This window comes from Cygnus olor, chromosome 12 (assembly GCF_009769625.2).
Source record: "Cygnus olor isolate bCygOlo1 chromosome 12, bCygOlo1.pri.v2, whole genome shotgun sequence".
Taxonomy (NCBI): Eukaryota; Metazoa; Chordata; class Aves; order Anseriformes; family Anatidae; genus Cygnus; species Cygnus olor.
This window is the reverse complement of record NC_049180.1, coordinates 13,606,397-13,631,544: the sequence shown is the minus strand read 5'-3', so window position 1 is coordinate 13,631,544 and position 25,148 is coordinate 13,606,397. Positions and strand designations below refer to the sequence as shown.

The 25,148-nt window shown below is 50.5% G+C and overlaps 1 protein-coding gene and 1 long non-coding RNA gene across 5 annotated transcripts in view; one reads left to right on the top strand and one right to left on the bottom strand.

The window, feature by feature from the left end:
* The window catches only part of GNAO1 (G protein subunit alpha o1), a 136,094-nt gene extending 111,367 nt beyond the window's left edge, over positions 1-24,727 (top strand). Inside the window, exons 5-8 of one of the 2 annotated variants that reach the window (XM_040570892.1) lie at positions 1,284-1,412; positions 1,926-2,055; positions 21,722-21,875; positions 23,855-24,727. In XM_040570892.1, coding sequence (XP_040426826.1) covers positions 1,284-1,412; positions 1,926-2,055; positions 21,722-21,875; positions 23,855-24,042 — 601 coding nt within the window. In that variant the 3' untranslated portion in view covers positions 24,043-24,727. Of the gene's footprint in view, positions 1-1,283; positions 1,413-1,925; positions 2,056-8,773; positions 8,928-12,792; positions 16,628-21,721; positions 21,876-23,854 lie in introns of those variants that run through there. The other variant, XM_040570891.1, reaches the window with a different exon arrangement.
* On the bottom strand, positions 16,617-24,404 carry LOC121076520. Of its 3 annotated transcripts, XR_005823548.1 has the most exons (4): positions 23,263-23,476; positions 22,422-22,804; positions 22,222-22,343; positions 16,617-20,252 (listed from the first exon to the last, which is right to left on the bottom strand). It is a non-coding gene; the product is annotated as an uncharacterized LOC121076520 (long non-coding RNA). The 3 variants fall into 3 exon arrangements; XR_005823550.1 differs by lacking the exons at positions 22,422-22,804; positions 23,263-23,476 and adding an exon at positions 24,296-24,404; XR_005823549.1 differs by lacking the exon at positions 22,422-22,804 and having other exon boundaries at positions 23,263-23,482.
* Positions 24,728-25,148: the final 421 nt, after the last annotated feature.

Here is a 25,148-nt window from a genome sequence, read left to right as displayed (position 1 = left end):
GAGGAGCTGCACAGCTCCTCTTACTGCTGGGCAACACCCAGGCTGCCCAAAACACAGAGATGCAAGTGGCAAAACCAGTGTTCATGCGCAGGCCGGCTTTGTTACAGTCACAGTATGTCGAGAGCATCTCACGCGCGTGACATTGATGCTCCTGGAGCTAGAGGCAGGCATTTGGGCTCTGTAATGCACATCAGTCCCCTTTGAGAGGGACAGGAGTGTCCATGTTCAGCTTGACAGTGGTGGGAAAGACTTCGCTGTGCGATGCAACCAGGTGTTCATAATTCATATTAAAATTTAGTCCAAAGCAAATTCCTCTTTTCTTTATAAATTCTATTTCATTGGGCCAGGTTGTTTTAAAAAATGTCTTAAATGTGGATGAAAAAATGGATTGTGGTTATATTTACACAGCTACTGGGTTCCTCTACAAAAACGTCACACCAAAAGATAGGACTTCATCCCCAAAGTTTCAGTATATAGAAGTGATGCTTGCATTCATAGATTTCAAGCCAGGACCAGAATAAGGGTAAATATTTTTAAACTATCCAAGTGTTTTAGAAAGCTAAATCTCCCTTCCACCCCCCAAAAGAACTCTGATGTAAACTCCCAGATTACCACCATCTGAGCTGGACCCTGGATTTGGTCCAAGTGGTGTATCTCCTGCAGTCACAGCCCCGTGTTCGATTTCAGGCTGAAGCAGTGACTCACTCGGGCAGCTTCATCTCACTTAATTTGAGCTGACTGAAAGCTCAGCATCTCGTCCCAGCAAGCTGCCCAGGCTCCCTCCCTTCCCAGCAGAGAGCGGCATCTCCCAAAGGTGGCTCGACCTGCCTGTTCCAGCAGCGAGACCTCTCTGCTCCAGCCTCTTATCTGGAAAGCCTGTGACGTTGTGAATAAGTCCTTACAGAAAAGCCTGTGTTGGGGACAGCACCCAGCACAATGGCCCGACTGGGACTTTTATCCTTTGGGGAATAAAAATAGCAAGTAATATTAAAACTATGTATTTTCACAGATTGCCATCAGGGCTCACAACACATGAACACTTAATTTCCTGCTTTCAGTTCATTATCAGATTTTATTCTTAGGATAGTGAGGTTTGTAACATTTCTTTTTCCCCAGCATAGGAGAAGGGTTTTCTTCTTTAGCCACAATACATTCAGCCATGAAAAATGAGATTGAAAATGATTAATAGGAAGCTGAAGGATTCGTCTGAGATTGACAAAGATTAATATGAGTCTTATTCTTATCTGCTTTTGTTTTCTTTTCTCCTTCTCTCTTCCTCTTAGCTACCTAGACAGCTTAGATCGAATCGGAGCTGCAGACTACCAGCCCACGGAGCAGGATATCCTTCGAACCAGGGTCAAAACAACTGGCATCGTAGAAACCCACTTCACATTCAAAAACCTCCACTTCAGGTTAGTCTGAAACTGCACACAGCAGGAAATTTTCAGAGTGTTCATTTGTCACAGTGTTCCCCCACAGTTCCCCAAAAAGAAGCTATTAAACTGCCAGTTAACGCATTGATGGCTCCCACTGCAGAGGATGCAGCATTTCTGGGGTTCAACAACATGAAAAGTTTGTAAATCCTGTCTTGAAAATCACTACCTTTAAGATACGAGCTCACGGTACCTTCTTCTAACCCAACCAACACCTTTGTTTAGAAACACTATATGAGATTGGCCCCAGGTCTGATAAAGTCTTGTAAATATACAGATATTTTCTCCAAAATGAGTCAAATCACGTGTGGCTGACACTATTTATCAATGGTTGTGATGTCAGCCAGCAAAGAGACCGAGACAGTGGTTAACAACCTTGTGCTTTGTGTTTGGAGCCTCCCAGGGACATTATGGCCAGAAAACGCCCACACTGCTAAAGTTTCCTCTTATCTAACAAAGAGCAAGCGCTGACGGTCCTCTCCTGTGCCACAGGCTCTTTGATGTCGGAGGCCAGAGGTCAGAACGCAAGAAGTGGATCCACTGCTTTGAGGATGTCACAGCGATCATTTTCTGCGTCGCGCTGAGCGGCTACGACCAGGTGCTCCATGAAGACGAAACCACGGTGAGTGCCAACCAGGTCTTGGAGGCCCCGACACTTCTTTACAGGACACTGTGTAGCCAAAAACTGCTCGGAGATGGCCTTATGCTGGCTGTGGTGCTACAGCAATGTGCTTTTGTCAGTCATTCCCCCTTTCACTGACATCCTGGGGAGACTTGTCCTCCTCTACACCCCTCAAAAACAAGTCCTGCACTCCCAGGTAATGGTTCCTTGCACTGGGGAGGTCACAGTGTTGTATTTTCTTTTCTAGCTGACCTGTGTGTTTTCAAAGTGTGTTAACAGGACTCAATACCCAGAAACAGAGGAGATGCGGATAGGTGGGCTTTTAAGACAAATTTAAGGAATTGGTCATACTGTGGTGATGAGAGGCGTGGGAAGGCCATGCCCTCCTGAGGCAGGCTCAGGCTAGGAGTTTAACCTATTTCTTCAGGCTACAGAAATTCATTTTTTCATGAGTGAAACTGGAACTGTTTGATTCCTTAGGTAATTTGCTCTAGGAGTGCTTTTATAACCTCCCACTGTGACATTAGGCTCAAAATACCATCTGGAAATAAAGTTAGCAAGGACCTGCGTGCTCCCTGGTATTAGAAGGAGTGCAATTAATACAAATGATTTAAATACACAGAAAGGATGCAGGAAGACTCATTACTGAATTCTAGCCATTCATTCAATGTGATGGAAATGAAAGCTTTAGGGACCAACAATAAGTGAGGCAAGCACGTGGTTGCATTTGTCTAACAAAAAGGAGTCAAAGGCCATACCCTAACTAAGGAAATTATTTCATCTGTGCCCAGTCTACAGCATCATGAAGGGCTTGCTCCTGCCAGCCCCGTCTGTCTGAAGGCCTTTATTCTCCTGCTTGTAAGGATGTTAGTCCTGCAGAAGGCTGTTGATGAGGAAGGAATTGAGGTGGTGGTTGCTATTTGTTATCAGGTTTCTCTTCCCAAAAAGATTGGCGGAGCTGTGGTTTACAGCCTCTTCCAAGCTAGATATTTGAACTCTGGCAAACTGTTGGATGAAGTCACCTGTTTGTCTAGGTCATACTGATGCCAGAATTCAGGATGGTATTAACATCACACCTGTGTCCCTCCAGGTAGCTAGAGACTGACTGAGGTACCCTACATCCTCTCATACCCACTTATTTATAATCCTCAGTGTTCACCTCCCTCTGCCTCCAGCCCTGATATGCTCAAGGATGCTCAGTCCTGTAGGATTCACTGGTGAGGAACCAAAACCTCCTGGTGTGATGTGAAAAACCCAGCCATTAACTCGATGCCACACAGCTGGTCAGGGGAAGCACACCAAGGACATGAAGAATACGCAGGGAGAGGACAGATTTGCAGGGCAGTGAGCAAACGTGTGGCCTGAGAAGAGAACAAGGTGCTCTGTAGGTATGACTTGGGCTGTGTCACCCAAACCCTGAAGCCAAGGGCCGCTGCCAGTTCCCTCCTGACACAGAAAGGTCCTGAGCGGAGTGCCAGCTCAGCCTCCTCTCTCAAAATGCCCCACTGCAGAAGCTAGGATTTGTGCAACTCTGACTTTGCTTTTGCATCAGGAAGGCTCTGTCGCAGCGCCGACGTTCGCTCGCTGCTTCAAACCATTTTCACAAAGCATTTCTGGGGATGCTGAGCAACAGGAGGGCAGAGGCAGCTGCTGTTCATTTACACATTCAGTGTAAATGGGGAGAGGATTCGGCACCAACACCGCCACGCTGCGGGACGCCCCCGCCTAACCCAAATAAACAACCCTGAGCGAGGCCAATGCAAATCAGAGGAATGACGGTGTCGCATCTTGTCTGCCCTGCTGTACCCGCTGCGCAAAGGGCAGGTGGGAAACGCAGCACCCACAGTCCTCAGTCCTCTCTCAGCTTCACCCTCTAGCACTCACTCTCCCCCCCAATAATGTGGTTCCTGTCCAAAAAAACAGCAGTAAAAGCAGCATCTCTTCAGTCAGCTGATCTGCCGTCTGCCTGCATCCGTCACATCTGCTGCCTCTAATGACGTAAATCAGCTTTTATTGCTTCTCACTTAGAAAACACAAAAGAGGAGGCAGCTAAGAGCTGGATGCTGTTCCTCCATCTTCATTTCCCATAGAAATGTGCACTGTGATGCAGGCACTTCCAGCTTCAGTAAGCCACTGGAGGTCGGGGGCTGTCCAGATGTGAAAAGACCTGTAGTGCTTTCATTGCTGGCACGGAGCCGTGAGAAGGAAGGAGCCCTGCTACATGCCAGGTGGCCAAAAAACACTTGAAAAGTGGGTGCATGGAGGGAACAGCTTTTCCTGGTGCATTCAGTGTCCTGGTGACAATAATCATAGGATTTCATGATGGCTTTTTATGCTTCTCTAAGCCAAACCACACTTCGGGCAGGTGAAGCTGCAGTTTGAGTGCAAAGACTTCACCACAGAGCAAGGGCTCACCTTGCTCAGCTCCGGTTAACGCAAGAGCACTGGGATCAGCGTAGCGGTAGGGTCAGCTTGTCACATTGAAATAAGCCCACAGACAACAGGTTTGCTCTAAATCCTTTCAAACAGGACTGAGCAAAGAGCTGGTTAAAAGGGGCCGAGTGAAATGCCCATTGACCTGCCCCTTCCCTTAAAAGTAAAGCACATCTATAAGCTGGTAAGGGTTTTTTTGCATTTTTTTGCACTCCTTGTTCTGAAAGACTCAGCACCCATCCTCCTGCAGCAGCTAACAAGAGCTGTTGTGTGCAGAGCCCTCTCTCAGTAAGACCAGATAGTCTTTTAAGGGATGTGTTTTCACTCCAATTCTCTGCCACAAAGAGCAACACCATGGGAGTCACGGAAGGCAAGTACTTCTCTGCATCCAGATCAGAAGGAAATCTCTCTGCATCTGTGATTTAGATGCCCGTTTGCCCCCAAAGACCACATTCTGCATAGGAGCACCCAGCCCTGTTGAGTCAAACCACACACTTTGCCCCAAACACCACTTAGACCACTTCTCCTGTAGCACCATGACCCACAGCCAGGCTGCTGGACACTGTGCGTGCCTGGATCACAAGCAGAGAGGAGCAAACCCGCAGGGAAATTCAGGCCGTGCCACTGCCACCAGACAGAGCCTGAGCTCAGGAGCCAAAATTGCACACCCTGCCCAACCCATTGCAATGGACAAGTTGTTGCCTTCAAGGTATTATGCCTCCCCTGCAGCTCCTGTTACCGAGCCCATCACAAGGACTTTTGTGGCTGTCTGCTGTGGGGGTTTTGTACACAGTGGCAACATCTCCCTGTAACTGGCTGAGCAGCTCAGTAGATTATGTTTTTGCCTAATGATGCTATTTTGTCTCATTTGTGGCTTATCTTTATGTTTGATAAGAGGAGGCTGGAGAAGGAAAAGACTCAGACCTGTAACTAGGAGGAGGGGAGAGGGACATCAGTCATAATAACCGGTAAAACTAGAGAAACTGATTAACAAAGGCAGGTGCACGTTGTTCCTTTTAAATGTTTTAAAGCCGGCAATGGCATGGGACCTGTCATGGGATCCAATACTGTCCTCTTTGGTTCCTCCTCACAAATGCAAAGGAGCCATGGCAAGAGAAGGAGATGCTGCATATTGCTGCCTCTGAAACAGATATTTAGGTCATCCATATCTGGCTAAGATATGAAAGTATTGTTTGTGTTCCCGTTGCTGAACATGTAATGAGTAGAAGGCACGGTGCTGGTGACCCTTGGTGTGCATTAGTGGTGGCCTGTTAGTTCGTATTTCATTGCATGACCTGGTTAGCGTGCTCTCCCTGCTGCCAATGGGCACTGAAAATTGAATTGCAGCACTCAGAGATTTCCTCAGCAGTGACGAAGCAAGTGGCAGCAGCTTGGGCATCTTAGGAAGTAAACCAGGAAGGGGATATGGAGTTTCTGTGCATGGGATAATGGTCAATGTCCTTACGGTCTGCATGACAGTTGGCACTTAGTCACGGAGGAAAACAAAAAAGATTGTATCAGCTGTGTGTTGCAGAAACAACCAGCTCTCCTCCCCAGCTTTGGGGAAAAAAATAAGAGGGGTTGTGAGTGTTTCTGGAGGGGAGGCAGGGTGGCATTCCTGGAGTTAGGTAGTACAGAACAGCTTGTGGAAATGGGGAGCTGCTCTGGTGGGTTCCTGGGAGCCCTCTGGGACATGAGAGCATTCCCCATGGGGCAGTAGGAAAAGGAAAAGGTGGGTTTTAGGACCCGAGTGAATAAGGAAGAGTGAGCAGAGCTGTGGTGTGTTTGCCCAGCTAAGCAGCAGAGGTGGGGCAAAAATCTCCCTATACAGAGCATGAAGCCAGGTCAGCAGCCTCATGGAGCTTCCAAACTCACCTCAGGAATTTGAAAGGAAAGGGGATTTTTATCCTGACTGTCATTCCCTCCAGGGATGCACTGATTTGTGCTGCGTGTGTGTTCAGGCTGAGACTGAATGCTAAGAGTCACTGCTTCTTGGGGAAACGCTGTCATGTCCTAACAGGTATCAGTGCAAACTAATCAAGCCATAGAAGAGGAGCAAAAGGATTTTTTAGGGTCCTTACATAGCCTTGCTGCTGTAGGATAGTAAGCTTCACCTAACCGTGAAGCTCCTGGGGACCATCCCAGGAGAAGGCTTCGGCTTCTCTCTCCCACCCAAACCCAACGCCCTGCTGGCACGGGGCCGGCGAGGTGCAGCACGGTAAGTATGGTGACACCGAGGCTGAAGGCTGCTGCGAACGAGGTTATTAGCTTAAACCATGGCAAGCGTTCATCTGTTTCTCTCTGCCTTTATTTTACATCAGTGAGGATGATAAAAATGTTATTAAAAATGTTCTGTGAGGGACCCTGCTTAAAAACAGTTGATTATATTTGCTTTGTGTTCCCGTGACCACCCTCCGCTTTCTTCTCTCCTCCCGAAGGGCTTTGGGTAGCCAAGGACCTCCTGTACAAAATGTCTGTGGGTTCCTACGCGGTTACAATTTTGAGACCACGAGTAACAGCGGAGCGTTGCTCTGTGGCTCCCACAGCAGCCCGCACACAGTGAGTTAGCAGAAAAACAGCACACAAACGTGGGATGATCCAGATATGCAAACATCTTCCAATCGAGACCAATAAATAAGTGCATTTCTACAACTGTACACGACCGCGTCCTCCCTGCGTGCCGCTGCAGGGCAGAGAGGCGCTCGCTCACCGCAAGCAGCGCAAAGCGCCTAGTGGCAGCGTCCCCTTTCCCTCCGGGCTGCGTCGGCTGCTTCTTTCCACAGGGCCTCTTGCATCTAACTAAAATGTTCATCAGCAGCTAACGCGTGTCGGTGAAAAGGAAGGCGTTAATCAATAACGCACCGGGCTCAATTAAGCTGCCGGCACGCGCAGCCCTGTTCTCTCTAGCGTGTCTCCTGCGTTGGCTGTAACATCTTGTGTGTGCAGTAGCGGGTTTGGGGAGTGCTGTCCCAAGGAGCTGCCGCGGGGACGAGCCGAGGAGCCGGCCTGTAACCCGATTTGCCTTTGGTAACCCCATCCTCACGGCGCCTGCTCTCTCTGCTGCCCCGCTCCCGGTGGAGAGACGGCCACGCGACCGGCGTGCACACTCCGGCGGCGGCCTCTCGCGCCAAACAGCACCAAGCCTCAGCACCTTCACAACTTTTCCTCGGCCGCCCGACCTTATCTAGCCAAACAAAGGCCAAAAAATGAGCATTTGAGAGACCAACTAAATTTGGCAGGTATGGAGCTTCTCTTGAACCAAGAAAAAAAAAAAAAGAAACTGAGTTGAGAGTTGAAAGCAGCGGGGAACATGACTCTTGGTTGACTTTGCCGTGAGCTCTTTCCACCACCATGAAACCACGTGGCGGACTTTGCAGCTCTCTAACTGGTCTTTTTTTCATTCCTTTTATCTCTCTCCTTTCCTGTGTCGGTTTTTGCATGACCTATAACCAGAAAGCTGACCTCTCGCTGTGCGTGCATTTGAACTCATGGCTCTCCTCCTGGCGAGCAGCTAATGTTCTTCCTAGAGGCATGTGCTAACATCAGTGCTAGCTGGCTGACATGTAGTCTGGTCCTTCTGAGATGCCCTTCCTTCCTTTTTTCTTTTTTATACTTTTTCCTCTTCCTTTTTCACCTTTTTTTCCTCTCTCTGCCAGACACTTTTTGTTGAGCCACTTTCAAAGAGAACTAAAACTAAAAATTTAAAAAAAAAAAAAGAAAAGCACAACAACAGACAACAGCACTAAACAAAATAACAAAACCAGGCAAAGGTCACGGCAAGGTCATTTCCAAACTTATGTCACCTGGGTGTCTGCTTCCAACTCTAGATTAATTCAAGGATCTCCCAGTCCTTGGTTAATGTACCCAACCAATTGTGTGCCACACACTCAAGAAAGTTTAAAAAAAAAAAAAAAAGTTTTAGAAAATCTGCATGAGCTACACCGACACATGAATCTGATCAAAAAGGGCAAAAATAACTTCCCATCCATGCATGGTGCATGATGATTTATATGAGCTGGGATCTAGTAAATTATATGCTATGCAAAATCAAAACAGCTCTGTATAGTTAAATGCCCTTAAGTTACTAACTGTACGTCCAGTGTCCTAGGGATTGCATCTGTGTATGTATACGTTCAGCTGTATGTATACATAATTTATTATGTATATTGTAGCTGTTCTTTTTTTTTGTTTTCCTCCTTAATTTAGTTTTTTTAGACTTCCTTACATGTTAAACATCCCTGAGTTGCTGCCTTTGGCCTGATGTGATCTCTCCTTTCTATTGCAGAACCGCATGCACGAATCACTGAAGCTGTTTGACAGCATCTGCAACAACAAGTGGTTCACAGATACATCTATCATCCTCTTTCTAAACAAGAAGGACATATTTGAGGAGAAAATTAAGAAATCTCCACTGACTATCTGCTTTCCTGAGTACACAGGTAATGAGAAAGCTGGATGTACAGGATTGCATAGCAAAGAGAGGGAGTGGCTGCACAGAGTATTTCCCATCCAGGTCGTTACTGGCCTGTGTTGCAGGCAGTGAGGCTAAAGATTTCTGGATGCACAGCTAGGGTTCCCATCGGCCTTACTGCAAAAGTTTTATCTCAATAAATGCCCCCGCTGTCTCCTTGGGGACTGTTCAGTGGCCCACGTAAAGCACGAGGATGGCTTAGATCTAGGACCTGTGGCCTGGTGTCCAGCCCCAGCTATGATCTCTCTTGCAGGTCTGGCAGAAAGGCACAGTGAGCTTAACCATTACAAACAGGTAGTTGGTCTCTGGGACAGGGTTTGTTAGGCTGCCCACAGATGGAGTCCAAATTTTGCTGGTTCAGAACCCATCACAGTCTCCTGTGGTCAGCAAGGATCCCGGTGTGACTCCTGACCACTACCAAAGGGCCACAAGCTCTTTGGCACACAGACAGCAGGTCCCACAGCTTCCTTTCTTCAGCCCAAGCTGTAGAAGTTTTGACCCATTAGTTCAGGAGACCCCCAGTTTCACTCTCAGGCTTGCTTACATCAAGCATCCAGACACAAAAACTCTTCCAGTTAAATGCAGATTCAGACAAGGTGCTTGATTTCCTTGTGCACCGGCCACACATACCTTGTAACCCATAGTGCAGGCACAGAGGAGCCATGGCAAGCCATGCCCTGAGCCTCACTGGGGAGAAAGAGGCTGTGGTGGTACTCGGAGATCAGAGCCGGGGCCCTGCAGCAGGGCAGCGTGCAAGAAGCCCTCGCTCCTGCTGGCTGCCTGGCATCTGACCCGCTAATGACGAGCATACATCACCCATGCAAAGTCTGCAGCTGCACCCTGCTGCTTCCCGCTGCATCACGCCAGCTTCCACAAACCCTCATTACCATTCCGAGATAGCATAAAAATAAACTTTTATCGTCATGAATTATTTAAGCTCACCGGAGACATCCAGATGAATCAAGCTGACAGACAGAGAACCAGATCTCTTTGTCAGAAAACGTAGCTGAGAGCCGGGAGTACCAAGAGTGTCACATTTCTGGGCAGGCCAGCAAATTATTAACCAGAGCTTCCTATCACTAAGCACTGGATTTTCCCTACAAATAGGCAGGAGTGATCCACCATTGCTCCTTCGGGCTGAATGGGAGATGAACGTGGAGCTGAATGACTCCGATTGAGTTCAGAAGAACATCTATAGGCTTCCTCTCTGGGGAAGGTTTGGGAGTTTGTCACTGCCACCACATTTCGGCCAGCTACTTGTCCCCTTGGTCCAGACAGAACCAAAATATTCCCGGCATGTTTGTCTTAAAGATCTAATAATGGAAATTTCACAGTCTTTACAGTTCACAATAGTGCCAGCCCCAAATTTTTCTTGGTTGCAGAGGAGGTTGTTGCTTGCCCTCTTTTGGATGGCTTGTAGAGCAGCTGCACACCATCTTCTTTATAGCTGCACTTTTTATACTGGAAGGTTTTTGTTATACCCTCTTCCTTTTTTCCCTTTTCGCAATGAAGCGAACCTGTACCTTTCACTCTTTCTTCTTCACATTTTGTGGACCTGATTTTGTTAATCTTTGCTGCAGTCTCCCAGTAACCCCACACTGAAATAATACTCTTAGAAGCTTCTGATGGCCGAGATACTAGAGCAGCAGGGATTGTAGTCTCAGATTTACCTTTTCATCCCTAAATTATTCCAGCTCAAGAGATGAGTTCAGTGTGGGAGGCAGACCCTGGTACACGCATGGCTAAGTTCTCAGCAGAGGAAAACAAACATAGCTTGCTTCTAGAGCTCTTCAGTATGAGGAAGTGAACCAAAGCAATCCTTCCCAGTTCTCGGAGTACCCCAAACATGCGTTAAATTTCCTCAAAGTGCCATTCTGGAGGCTGGGACTCATCACAATGGCAGCCCCAGAGCTCTCCTCTCTTGTACCGCTGCAGAGGGCTGGGCTTGGGCACGGGGCAGTGGTGGAGAAGGAGGTGACTCCCCAGCAGCACTCCTCTTTAGGAAAATGAGAGCTGAGCTGCAAGCTTATCCCCTCAGCCTTTTAAAACACCCCTCCTGTTCTCCACTGAGGCACTGAAAGTCCTGCTGCTGATCCAACAGGGAGGTGAGGAATGCCTCACCCAGAGGCGCCCAGCAGTCCTGTTACAAGACAGAGGTTAGCACGTGCTAACATTAAGCCCAGACTTTAGACCCAGGCAGATCCCTTCAGCTCTCTCCCTCGTGCTTTGCTGACCATGGCTTCTCGGCCAGGAAGGAATCAGCCAGGGTAGACTTGGAGGATGAGGCCCTCAGAAGTCTGCTATGTACATATCAAAGAAAGCCCACCAAGAAATGCCCGCAGTTGGTTGGCCTTGTGGCATGGTGAAAAAGCAGCATTAAGGGCAAAGTTGCCCTGGTGCTAAAAAGAAATATTTGATGAAAGCCTATAAATCAAACAGGCGGGCTTCTAACATCAAAAGTCGGTTACACAAAATGCTTTTAATAAAATGAAGTTTCTAATGTCCATTAGTTCTGCTGACAGAGAATTATTAGAAGACTGCATTCACAAATTCGCTAGCTGCGTGCTAGAGCACTGACTGTTTCCATCCCCTTAATTCACCCATGCTTTTAACTAATCCACAATACTAAGCAAAGCAACAGCAGAATCCAGAGCACATTTTAAACCAAGCTGGTGTTAGTGATTCCCTGCTAGCTCAGAAGGGATCTAAATCCTCAGGTCTTTGAGCGCCCAACTTCCCTTTCATAAAATAGCCTCCCATTTGCATACTGTATGTGGATCTAGTCCCAAATTCTTTACACCGATCCTCTTGCAACAGCCTGCTCCTGGTATTTTGCTCGTCTGACTTCCAGCATGTTCTCTCCATCCCCTACCAACATTTCCCACCACTAAAGCACCATCGAGGGTCCCTCCAGCTTGGGTCCCTCCAAGGGCCAGGAGAAGTTAGGTTGACCAGGTCTAAGCACGTGCCCCGGGGGATTTGCGTGTGTGTTAGCCAGTGTCGAGTCTGCCCAGATGAAAAAGGATCTTCTCTGTTGTGTGGCCACTTGTGAGCTTTTTAACACAAAACCTGGTGTGTAAGAGCTGGGGTTTGGCACAGACACCTATGTACATCAAAACACGCAACTCCTCGTGGCATGATTTTAGCCACTGCTTTAGCAAGGGGTGCTGCAATTCGAATTCATGAAAAAAATGATATTTTGAATTAGCATTTTCTGGGGAAAAAAATATCACTTTTCTCTGTAACACAGTTTGGATCTTTTCATGTCCTTTTCTCTTAGCAGTTCAGGGAAAGGAGGACATGGTTACCATTGCTGTCCTCAATTCGTGGATGTTTTAACTGCTCTTTTCCATTAAAAGCTGAAATTTTAATAAAAAAAAAAAGTCTAAAAAAGGAAAAAAATGATAACCTTTTCACCAGGCCTAGTACTTACCACATTCCTGGCAGGTTTTTTTAAGTCCTTTTTTGTCACCATCATGAGGAGTTTGTTTTGGTTTTCTCATCATAGGCTTCCTAATAGCCAGCCCCCTCTCCCTCACCCATTTCACCTCTGTGCGTGACGAACAGCAGCCCCGCACAAAACCAGGAATGAGACGGCCGAGGTGGAGGCATCCTCTTCCTTGCAGTGCTGCAGGCTGTTAGCAGTGCCCATCCCTGGGACAAGTTCCCTGCATGTGGTGGCAGCTGGACCCCCACAATCCCTGCAAGCCCCCCTCATTCCTACACGGCGTGCTGCTCTTGGTGTTAGCAGATGCTGACCCTCACCCTGCAGATGTAGGGCTATGGGATTGCTTTAACTTGCTCTTTTTCCTTTCGTCTCGGCTCTCTCGCAGGCCCCAACTCTTTCACTGAGGCAGTGGCTTACATCCAGGCTCAGTACGAGAGCAAGAACAAGTCCCCCAACAAGGAGATCTACACGCACATCACCTGCGCCACCGACACCAACAACATCCAGTTCGTCTTTGACGCCGTCACGGATGTCATCATCGCCAACAACCTACGGGGATGCGGACTCTACTAAAGCCCTCTCCTTCCCTCCTCTCCTTGCAGCCGCCAGGAGCGCCCGCAGTCCCGCGGACAGGTCCTCTCTCTTTCTTCTTCTCCTCCTCGGAAAGCAATGAGGAAGGAGTACGTAAACCCCTCCTTCTGCCCCAGGAAACTCCGCAGCAAGTTCTGCCTTCCCCCAGCCCCGTTTGATTTTGTTTTGGTTTATTTTGGGTGAATTCCCCTCGCTGCCTCTTTCTACTCTTCCGTTCCAATTCACAGTGCTGTAGAGGGAGCTAATACATTTCCCACAAAGTGCATTTCAACTGCCAAAAACCAGAAATACTCCATTTACAAAAAAAGAAAAACTCAAAGCCTTAAAATGTTTGTCAGCAACAGCACAGTTTGGAACCAAAATCTCTTTTTTTTCCTTGAAATTAAGGGATATTTGTAATTCTCCTTATGTATCTTTTTTCACAATTACTATTTGTTTGAGAAGCACTAGACACGTGATCATTTTGAAGGTACCCTGTGGCTCCAATTCCCACCCCAAAGCCAGAGGGGCCAGTGCTGAACACAGCCCCAGCAGCCTGGCTTTGTATATTCTCCCTTTTTTCAGCCAGCTCTTTGAACAAGTGAAACAACCATACCAAGTTTTGCTGGTGTCTAAGACGGACGCAGTAACAAAACCTACTAAGCATTGCCTAAAAACATTCATTACCGATAACAGTTTTACCTCCAGTTTCCCAAAATTAACGTTAAAATCTGCCTAGTGTTTTCAGTAACCCGGATCTTACTCCTGTCCGGCTGAGCTGCTGCACGGAGCGGGCTGGGCTGTAACGAGGATGGTGATCTTGAAGGTCTCTTCCAACCTAGATGATTCTGTGAGGATGCCCATGGCCAGCAGGTGACGGGGATTTCCCTGTGTGCCATGCAATTGAGGCAGGATGTGTCCCATTCGGGGCTGTGTGCGCACCACAGTTGGCACCAGGGATGCTCATGGCAAAGCACAGCCCTCGCCATCCCCACAAAGCCAGGGTTTGACCTTCACGTACCTAAAATGTAGAGGGGTGATTTTGGAAACCTTACCAGGCTTGGGTGATGGTGGGGTGCGAGGGATCCCTTCGGCTCATGCCAACTCCTCGCCCATGTAAATGCCCCTAAGTCACCCACCGGAGCCTCCTGGCTGAGCAGAAGCAGGTGGCTTGTGTCACCTCCTCCCTGAGCACCCAGGAGAGGTGGCTCCAGGTTTAGTGCCTCCACCAGGTCACCTCTTTACCCATATCCAAAGCGCGAGGGATGGTTTATTAACGGGGAGGGAAGGCTCAGGGAGCAGATTTGTGCCAAGTGATGGAGTAGGAAGGACAAGTGCAAGGGAGAGAGGAAAGGAGGGAAGGAAAGGCAGGGGGGAAGGTGTGGAAAGGACAAGAGCAGCACCCAGCATGACAGAAGGTGTAGGCACAGAGAGAAGGATGAGCAAGGCTGGGCTGGGGCACGTGTGGCCCGCCATCGCCACAAGCTCCAAGTGCTGCTGGATGGGGTGAAGTTGGAGGGGGAGCCTGAGAGGTCAGGTGTGACCTCTGGGAACACAGAGGGACCCTTAATAGTCCACCCCAAAAGTGAGACAGCCACCTCCTAGCTCCTTCCCTGCCTCTCGTGAAAGTCCATGAGCGTGAGTCTTTCCAGGACAGCCGCGAGTCCAGCTGCCCTCTCCTCAGAGTCCCCACCAGGGCTTGCTTTCTGCTCTTGAGAGGTCTGGGACTCCTCCAGTGCCACGTCTGAGCAGGAGAATAGCTGTTTTCTTGCTGTGCCCACCCAGGAGAGGTGACGTGAGAGCAGGCCAAAGCAGCACAGCCCAAAGGCAAGGGGCCAGGTGAGCGGGGGTGCGGGAGGCAGGGTGAAGAGCAGGTGGGAAGGGACAGAGGGGACCGGAGCCGGGGGTCTGGGGGGCTCGGTTTGGGGCAGAAGTTGCAGAAGGGAGATGAGGCAGGTTGAGGCAGCAGGGGGGAAGGGAAGACGGGAAGAGAAGCGTTCCCGGGAGGCTGGAGGGGTTTCACCATCTGAGGTTGTGCTCTGCCAGGGATGGTGCTGGTGAGGTGTCTGACAGAACCCCAGGATGCAGGGCAGGAGGAAAGAAAGGTGGCTCTCACCCACCTAACTCCATCGCGTGGCTTATAGCTGTGTCAGCAATGCCTTAATTAGCATGTAATTATAAAACTGTTTAATATTGCACAGGGAGGGCTCGCTGGTCCTCTTCTGGACACTCCCAGCCATAACACCAGGTCCCTGCTCTGGCACAAGCCACCTTTCTCTTCGCCATCTCAGCCTTAAAATTCTGCTGGCAGAGTCAGCCCCCAGCCCCTCCACATAGTGCCAACACGCTGCTACACAGCCATCAGCCAAAGGACCCCTGAACACGAGGCACGTGCATGTAGCTGTCTTTGTTTTAGCTCAGGAGTTTCAGAGTCAGGAGGAAGGATTCTCGAAGAAAGGGTTTTCAACATGTGCCCAGTTCTCTTTGGTTCCCTAGGAGGTACCAGCTGCCTGCCCCAACCTTGGAAAGATTTCTAGGCATGCTGAGCTCTCATCCCGAGAGACTAAAGCCAAGGGAATGACAGTAAAATGCCATGAGCCTGCTTGTTCTTGCAGCAAGAAGAGTTGAGTGCATAAACAAGCACTGAATATGAAAGAGAAATACGCAGGACTCGGGTCTCCCCCTGCAAACTTCTCCTCCGCCCAATGCACAGCCCTCTTCTTGCACGGTAGGCTGAGGTTATCAAATTAACTCAGCTCCTTACTTTGCTTTTCAAGGCAGTGCACAACAGCAGTGGGATGGTGCTCCTGCCATGGAAGGAGGCAGGAAATTAGCTGGAGGGACCCAGGTCAACAGGGATGCTCCTGGAGTTTGCTCGGGCGATGTACACGTGCACCGAGCATCAAGATAAGGGCTAGAAAGCTGAACATTAGTTACATTTGACACCTAAAGCATATGTTATTGCCAGACCCATGGTGAAACTGTGTACAGCAGTGCACTGGTGCCTACACGGGCAGCAAAGCAGCGCTTTATGAAGTTTCATCAGAATAATTTGATCAGCAGCTCTAGGAGCTGGGAGGCTTTCTATTTCCACCCCTCGCTGTGCGTGACATTTCCTCCGATTCAGCAAGTAACAGAAGCTGTCCCCAGCGAAGGCAGCACCAAGCCAAAGCTTCAGGAGTTTCCAGCATAAAGCGTGCAGGAATATTTTGGGGAAGAAAATCTGAATTAACCCCCAACTCTGCTAAATGCAGCTGTGCCACCGGTCCTGATGGGTGCTCTCACACCCTGCTCTGGGCTGGATTTGGGCAGCCCAAAAGGGGACCAGGAGGTGCAAACCCACCCAGCCCCGGCAGCATCCCCAGGCAGTTGGTTATCATCCCCAGCTGACACTCCGCAGGGACGCAGGGGAGAAAAAGAGGAGGAAATGTTGACACACTGAGCCTTTTCTTTCATTTTCTTTGGCATATTGTACATCTAAAGCTTCATTTCAGCTGCTGCTGCTGACATTCCCTCCCTCACAGAAGTGTCGTGAGGATTAACTGACAAAGGCTTAAAACGGTGTTTGAAAGATGAAATGCTTTCAGCGTTAAACACTACTATTTTTCCCACTTGATGGCCTTGTATTGTTTTGGTTTTTTTTTTTTTTGTTTTGGTTTTTTTTTTTTTTTTTTTGTCTCCAAGAATGCCTGCCAAAGCATTACTCACCACTGGGTTTCTGCATCCCTCCCAGGCTCTTTCTGACAGATGTGCCTTTCGCAGGCAGTTTTTTGCCCAGTGCTTTTTCTCAGTCCTCAACCCTGGCAGTCCTTGCAGGAATTGCCTAGAAACGTTGCGTGTACACCTCCCTACCCTCCAGAGCTAACAGGGGAACGTGCAAATGGTGCCTGATTTCGGCATGCCTGCTGGAGGCTCGATGGATGCAGGTTTTGAGGACCCGGCCCAACACCAGCATCCACGTGGCACCACGTTCAGAGCAGCTCTGACAAGTCACGGTGAGCTTCAGGCAGCAGCAGAAAGAAAGAAACCCTCCTTGTGCTCCATCAGCAACGAGACGGTTGGGTGTGTGGATACACAAGATGAAAAAATTCCCATAGGACCCTTATTTAAAAAGCAATTTCAACAGAATAGAGAAACCTGTGGAAGGAAAAGCTTGCAATGAACCCATACATGAGGCACTGGGATGTGCAACCACCTCACATAGGAGACAGCAGTAGTGGGGCTTACAGCAATAAATACAGGCCAGGAAAGCACACCTGCACATACAGCTCCCTATCCCAAAGGCCAGCTTTTTTTCTTACCTTGCTCTGGCTTTCACAGGTGGCCCAGGGAAGTGCAAGCTCTCTGCGGGGCCATCTGGCTGCCTATCTGCAGGCCCATCCCCGCTGCCTCCTGCGGTGCCCCAGCAGCCTCCAAAAAATGCTTCCCAGTACTCCCATTTCTCTCAGGAGTTCGTGAGAATTCGCTGCTTGCCCTCATCCTTGCTTGGGGCTCTCCTTACTTTCTCAGCGAGGCACAGGCACGGGGTCCAGGTGCAGCACAATGCAGGCAAACCCCAGGCTCCAGAACTGGACCACAGCCTGGACCTCCACAGAGGGGAGAACGGCCTCGGAGGATGTCCTCAGGACACACGATTTTGTTTTAAAGGACACCAGAAGTATTAACGAGAGCAGCCTATACTGTAACATGTGCTAAAATATATTTGGTGGTTTTAATTGATTATGGCATGGAACGAGCTTTGCTTCCAGGCCAGGAGCAGTCCCCAAGAGGTGAGGATTAGCCCCATAAGATGTCCTTTTGCCAGATCACCCCAGTTTGCCAGACCCTGCACCATGGCATGCGAGATATTTGTGGCAGAGCTCCTGGGAACGAAGCTGAGCATCAGCTCTGTTAGATAAGAGTAGCACTGTTATGTCTGCGTCTTTGTCATGGGCCAGGTTTGGCTTCAGGCCTATGACCAAAAACTCCCCAACCATTTCCAAGGAGCCTGAAATACCCATTGATGGAAGTGTCCAGGTCAGCAGGGACGGTGCTGCACAGCACCACCCTGAACCAGCCAGGAAACTCCCGACCCCATCACACACAGCCCAGCACATCCCCAGCACAGGCTGCCCAAAAGGGCAGACCGTGGTCTTGCCTCCATTTCCCCTGAGGAAAGAGCAGACAGAAACACTCCCAAAAGCACCAAGACTCGATTGTACATGATAATTTCTGAGCGCCTGCGATGGCACGGTGTAATTGATGCTGACAGATACAGGTATGTGACCTATATAAGAGGCTGTGCTGAGAATGTGCCTATGTAGAGGGACTTCTCCCAGGGCTGCTCGTGTCCAAGCCAGCAGCCTGGGGGCTCTCTGGGGAGATCTTAATCCATGCTGCCCATGGCAGGGCACACGTGCTGGCCCTTGAAGGCCAGCGCATCTGCTGGAGGAGGACCAGAGCCTCCCAGCTGGCACCCTGCAGCTGGGAGAAGCCAGCTCAGGTCCCCTGCTGGGACCTTCTCTCTCTCTGTGATTTGCAATATTGCACCCCCCCAAAAAAAGTCAGAAGCCACAGCTGCATCACACACCCTGACAGAGCCTTAATATTAGTCTCACAACCAAATCCTGGCTGCCCCGTGGCACTGGCAGGAGGCTCTGCCCCCGAATGCAGGGCTCCAGGTGGGGAGAGGGGAGCACAGCAGGTACCAGCACGAGGTCCCTCACCACCCTCTCCCCAGGACCGTGCCAACCCCTCTCACTTTCTGGGACCACCTCATTCCCCCAAACCAGCCCAGCTCCAGGACCACAGCTCACCCAGGACAGCCTCACCCTCTCCGCCTCACACGCGCCTCAAGTTTAAAGACAAGGCACCACCCCATTAAAACCCCATTCCCTGATTTAACACCCACTGCCCTCTCCCCTCGCCTCCCTTTCCCCTCCCTCCAGCTCAACAAGGGAACAGTGACCATCACCGTGCCTCCGGGCCGCCCTGCCTGCTGTCCCCTCTCCGCCACCGACCTCTTCCCAACGGATCGCCGGGGGCTTCCTCGTGCTGCCTCCCTGTTGAACCGTTCCTCCTGCATGTTCGATGGCCCGGCCTGTATTAACTGTAATTTTGTACGAAGAGTGACTGTCCGTTGGTTTAATAGAGCGTTAGCGAGTATAATAATTTATTGGCTGTCGGTAATGTATTTATTAGTTACAAAATGTTAATAAAGTGCCAGCTCTTTTCTAGTGTGAGAGGGTTTTATTGTGTCTCCCTTGAGTGTGTGCTGCTTTTTCTCGGCCATGCTGCTCCGTGCTGTTTGTCACCATCCTGTGGCACTGCCGAAGCCATGGCAGACCATCTGTCCGTCCGGCCCACATCAGTTGTCCATCCCAGCCTCACTCAACTGGCAATAAGGAATTTGAAAAGGATCAGCCCAAAAGGTGAGTGATCGCCTTTGTATCTGTGCCACTTGCTGCCAAGTGCGACAACACCGGGGCATGAGAGCAGCCACCTCCACTCTGACCCCTTCCGCCTTAAAGATCTGACATTTGTGATGTTTTATCTGATCCAAACACCTGCATGAAAGCCATTTAAATAAAGTGGGGGTGATGTGGGCAGCAGGCAGCATGGCTGGTGTTCCTTTGCTTGTTGGCAGTGTCCCCGCTTCCCCGAGCTTTCTTCCTGTGCCGTGGTTGCAAATCTGTTACAAGCAGCAAGTTTTGTATTGCTTTTCCTCCATCAATCAGCAAGCACAGCAACAAAAGAGCTATTTCTGGTTCATTTCAGTAAGTCGTGCTTTCTCCCCATTGCAGTGACACAATACTTGGAGCACCTCACGGTCCCTTCAAAATAACTCTCGTGTCAGTTTGTTCTTTTGTGTCTGAACCAAAGGGCTTCCATCACTGGAGGCAAGAAACAGAAAGCACAAATACAAACTTGAAGACAGCAAGGGAAATTTTTCCATCAGCCTGAACATGGGAAATTAGATGTTATTCCTGTTTACTTCACCGGTTTTCAGTGGTGTAACTTCAGCTGGACCTGGCCTCAGCAGTTCCTGTACCTCCCAGCCTGCAGCCCAGGCAAGATCTCAGACCAGCTCTGAGGACAACGACCAGCTTAGGGAGAAGGGGTTTGTCTTTGGGTATTTGTATGGAGTATCCCTTAAGATCTCTCTTCTGGGATGCCATCCTGCTCAGATATCCAGGGCTCAGAAGTTACCAGGGTTATCTTCTCTGCATTTGGGGTTTGGATTCCCCCAGGCGCATCCTTTGTTTGTTAAGGAAAGGAGTGGTGCTGGAAGAGCAGCTGAAACACACATTTATGGAACAAAACGGGATGAACAAAGAACTAAAACCAACTAAAACCCACCCAGCTACTTGCCAGCAAAACCTCAAGACCCAGCATTTTTTGCAAAGGCCACTCGGTCAAGGCAAGAAGAGCCACATCCATTTGTGGTGGTTTTCCTGCTTTCCCATGAAAAAAATCTTTAAAAAAAAAAACGATAAGGATCAAATGAGGTCCAGAAGCTTTGGAAAGCAACTACTTGGCATTCACAGCTACTCCTTGCCAAGGAAACAACAGCGTAATCTCAAAGCTTTTCAAGATGAAATCAGACATCTGCTAAATTTTGCATGCAAAAGCTGCAGTCAGAGTGTAGCTAAGAAAATGACTCACTAATAAAACATTCATGGAAAACTCCAAAATGTGTAATTGGGTCATCATTTCATTAGGAAACACGTGTGCTCTCAGGAATCCAGGCAAGCCCAAGCCACCCTGGCTGTGCTGGGTGTCCACGAGCACTGCAGTGCCTGAGGCTTCTCCTGGATTTTGCCATGGAGCAGCTGGGAATGGCTTCGTGTTAATTTCCTGAGTAAGTTAATGATGGAGATGGATCTGAGAGCTGTGCCTTCCCTTCCCTCCCCGCTCACTACCAGCGGTGTGCGGCTGCCTCCAAGCCTCCACTTGCTGGGGCCAACCTGGCAGAGGAGCCTCGCCTCGCCTCCTTCTCTCCTCTCCCTCTGTCCGCTCTGCCTCCTCTCCGGCAACAGCTCCTGTAGCATGGGGAAACCAGGCTCCAAGTGGAGCATCGCTCACACATGAAAGGATAATTAGAAAGAAAAAAGGTCTTCGCAGTTGCCTCCATGTCCCTGCTAAGGCTCCTCCATGGCACACACCCCTCTGGGCCCGCACACACCCCTCTGGGCTCCTTGGTGCCACCTGGCCTCCACCACGGTGTCTGCAGAGGTGGAAGACTTCACAAGGGGCAGAAGGGCCCAGCAGGGACAGGACCTGCCCCAGTCCTTGTCCCCATGATGGCTCTGCTCCAGCCATCATAGGGTGCTGCTGGTGCTGAGCCCCGGGGCTGTTTGCCCCTCATTTAGCCTCCACAAGCAACGCTCCAGGGGTGCCAAAGGGACACAGATGAGGCCAGAAGCCTGCAGCCCCCTTCTCCAGTCCTCTCTTCAGGAGAATGATGAGCAAATGATTTTCTTCTCCCCACTAATTCTTGAAACCCCAGCACCAGCCTCTGCTGGAGCAGCCGGCAGGGAGGCCCAGGACAAGCCATGGCCTCCACGCCTGTCCTGTCCTCCAGCCAGGAGGAGCACAACCTCCCCTTCCCATGCCACCAGCTCATGTCCAGCACTGTCTCACTGTGAGGTTTTGCTTTCTAACCATTTCAGCTTGGGGGAAGAAGAAGTCCTCCTCTACTCTAACTCTTTCTCTCTCTTTGCCTTTCTCTCCTCTCTCCCCTCCCCGCGTGCTCCCTGATGCAGAACCGCATGCACGAATCTCTCATGCTCTTCGACTCCATCTGTAACAACAAATTCTTCATTGATACCTCCATCATTCTCTTCCTCAACAAGAAAGACCTATTTGCCGAGAAGATCAAGAAGTCGCCTCTGACCATCTGCTTCCCCGAATACACAGGTACATGCCGGGGCCGCGCCGCACCACGGGGAGGGGGGAGATGGGCACCGATCGCTTTCACAGGGCGGCGATAGCACTGCCCACCTCCAAGTGCATGAGATGGCCCCAGCACCTCAAGGGATCTCTCTTGGGGTTGAGCTGTGTCTCGTGCTCGGGGAATTCTTGTGGCAAAGGTGCGAGAGCAGCTGCCAGGACAGAGGGCTCTGGATGCATCTCCAGAGGAACAGCGGCTCTTCAGAGCATGACCCTTGCGGTCCCACCAAGGGGAGTGAGAAAAGCAAGAAAAGCCAGTGAAGGGAAAGCACTGGTCATGGCAAGAGAGGAAAACCAACACCACGAGACCCACCAGAGGACGCTCGGCCTTCCCTAGGGTTTGCTGACAGGGCCTGGAGCGCGGCTGCAGGAGCGGAGACACGAGGGCCTCAAAGCCCAGGCTGCCACCTGCGTCCCCTCACACGGGGCACACTCCTGGAAGAGAAGAGCCCTGTCACAACAGAAATGGGTAAAATCACACAAAAATTGTACCAGTTCATAAGTGAAACCAACTCAGCTCAGAGGAAATGGAATCAAGAAAGCGCTGTAAAAAGAAATCCACTCTGATTCTTTTTTTCTGAGGAAAAAAAGAAGTTCCAGATGAGAAATTCCAGCACCCCTCACAACACTTGATGTCAGCAGCTTCACCCAGTGCCCACAGTGGGCACCAGCACCCCAGGGGCTGGCCCCAGCCCCCAGCAGCAGGAGGCACCAGCATCCCCTGGAGGCTTCACAGCACCGCCAGCACGCAGCAGCATTTCACCTTCTCTTTCCCAGGCCACGTGCTGGGATGTCAAAAGCCACCTGGGAGCTTTTTGGCACCTCCCAGCTCCTTCTGCCCTAACAAGAGGCAGCCTGGTGGCACCCAGTCACCTCCCTGTGTCTTCAGCTGCCACCTGCACAGGGAAAGAGGGGAAGCATCAAGCTGGAAAAGGAAAATAAATCTCCAGATAATAGATGCTCTTCTAAAGGCGATTCCAGGGGCGTAATTCAGGCTTTGTTGCTCTCCGCGAGGGGCCAGGCACAGCCACTAAGCAGCTTAATACGATAATGCACATTTTTTGGCTCAAACTTCTGCCCCCCCAGCCCATGTTGGAGAAGCAAAAATCCCCAAGGGGCCAAGCAAACAGACAGCAACGCATCCCCAAGGGACTCCAGCCCCACTAGCTGCCCCTCACTCATCCCAAACTCCTGAATCAAGCTCCTGTTCAGCCCCAGCTTCCCCCTGAGGGCAACCATGGGTGATGCTGGAGAGGGCACCCAGTGCTCCCAGACCCTGCCTGCCTGACCGGGGGGCATGTGGCCCCCCGGCCATTCACCCCTGTGCACCACGGGATGTGCTGCAGGGACTCACCGTGCTGCCAGGACGAGCGTCCCTCAGGGACCACCGAGCAGCCCTCCAGCCCGGACAGGGGCAGCTGGGGGCTGCCTCCCTTCGCTGGGGGGAAATAGAGGAGCGTGGCAAGGAGGGCAAAGCAACGACACCTGGGGAGGGAGGTGGTGGTGGCAGAGCCCAGGTGCTTGTGATTTGGGGGAAAAAGAAGGGGAAAGGGGGGCAGACGGGGAAAATGGGGAAATGCCGGGGGAAAAGGGGTAGATGGGGATGGAAATGGGGTAGAAATGGGGGAAAGGGGAGGAATAAGGGGGAAAGGGCAGTCCCTGCTCCCAGCTTGGGGTGGCAGCACCTATGGGCGTTGTGCCTGCCTGCACCAGGGTGCTGTGGGGGCCTTGGTGTGTTGCCCGCTTGGATGCTGGGGGGCGAGACTGAGGCCCAGGGCCACTCTGAGGGGCTGCTGGAAAAAAATCTCACCTGGGGTAAAAAAAAAGAGAGACAAAAAGGGGTTTTGCCTGCTCTTTCCGAGACAAAATATTTTTCCAGCAGCATGGCAGGGGGGTGGCGGTGCCTGTCCCTGACGCCCCCGCGCTGTCCCCCCCTGTGCCCGCAGGTCCCAACACCTACGAGGACGCGGCCGCCTACATCCAAGCACAATTCGAGAGCAAAAACCGCTCGCCCAACAAGGAGATTTACTGCCACATGACGTGCGCCACGGACACGAACAACATCCAGGTGGTCTTTGACGCCGTCACCGACATCATCATCGCCAACAACCTGCGGGGCTGTGGCTTGTACTGAGCCCCTGCGGCGGCGGCGGCGCAGGGAGAGGGGCAAAGCAGAAGAGAAGTGACGCGGCCACACATACACACACACACTTACACACACCAAGTGAAACGAAAGAAACAACCAAACCGAACGAGAGGAAAAAAATAAAAATAAAAAATAAAAAAAAAAATCGTAATCATAATCATGCAAGTTGGTAAATAAAAAGGCATAAGGAAAATTATATATATACGTATATATATATATAAAAAAACAAATCCACGACCACCTTTTTAGTTTGTCTCGAAGAGCTGCGGGCAGAAGGGGGGTCCCTGGCCTCAGCTGGGGGCGCCTCGGGGGTTTTGGGGCAACTCCAGCTCCGGCCGCGCCCCGGTGGGGCCGGGGCCAGATCCTGCCCACAGCCCCGTGCCGGTGCTCTCGGGGGGGAGCGTCTCCTCCCGGCGCGTCTTTGAGCAGGTTTGGGTTATTTTCAGTAGTTTTGGTTCGTTTGTTTGTTTTTTTCCTCTTTTTTGACTTCTTCTTACGATGAACCGGTTTTATTTCCAGTGCCCCGCTGCCTGGGTCAGCCGCTGCGGCGGGAAGCTCAAGGATGTTATTTTTAATAAAAAAAAAAAGAAAAAAAAAAGAGGGAAATAGGATAAAAAAAAAAAAAAAACTCCCTCCTCGCCGTGCGTCCTAGCTAAAAAGGGAAACAAACAAACAAAAGATCTTTTCCCATTTCCCTTTTCCCGGCTGTTTTGGGCAGAAAGCGCGGCGGCGCATCCTCCGTGCGGGCAGGGACGAGCTGGCGTTCGCTCCCCTCTTTTGGGGCTTTTTGGTTTCGTTTCATTTTTTAAATTTTCCACCTCCACCTCACTTTAGGTAAATCCCTCCCCAGCCGGGAGCCAGGGGTGCGGCCGGCGGCGCTCTCCATTCTGGGGTTTTTTCCCCCATTTTTTCCACCCCGTCCTGGCTCCGGCGCCTCGTTCAGCCTCCGGCCCGTATCCAGAAGCACAGCCCTGCCCGGCCTCCACCTCCGCTCCCAAAAACCCCATGTTTCACACCAGATCGGCTTCCGCGTCTTTATTTTCCCGTTCGGGGTTGATTTGGGGGCTTCGGGGAGGGGTTATTTCATATATACA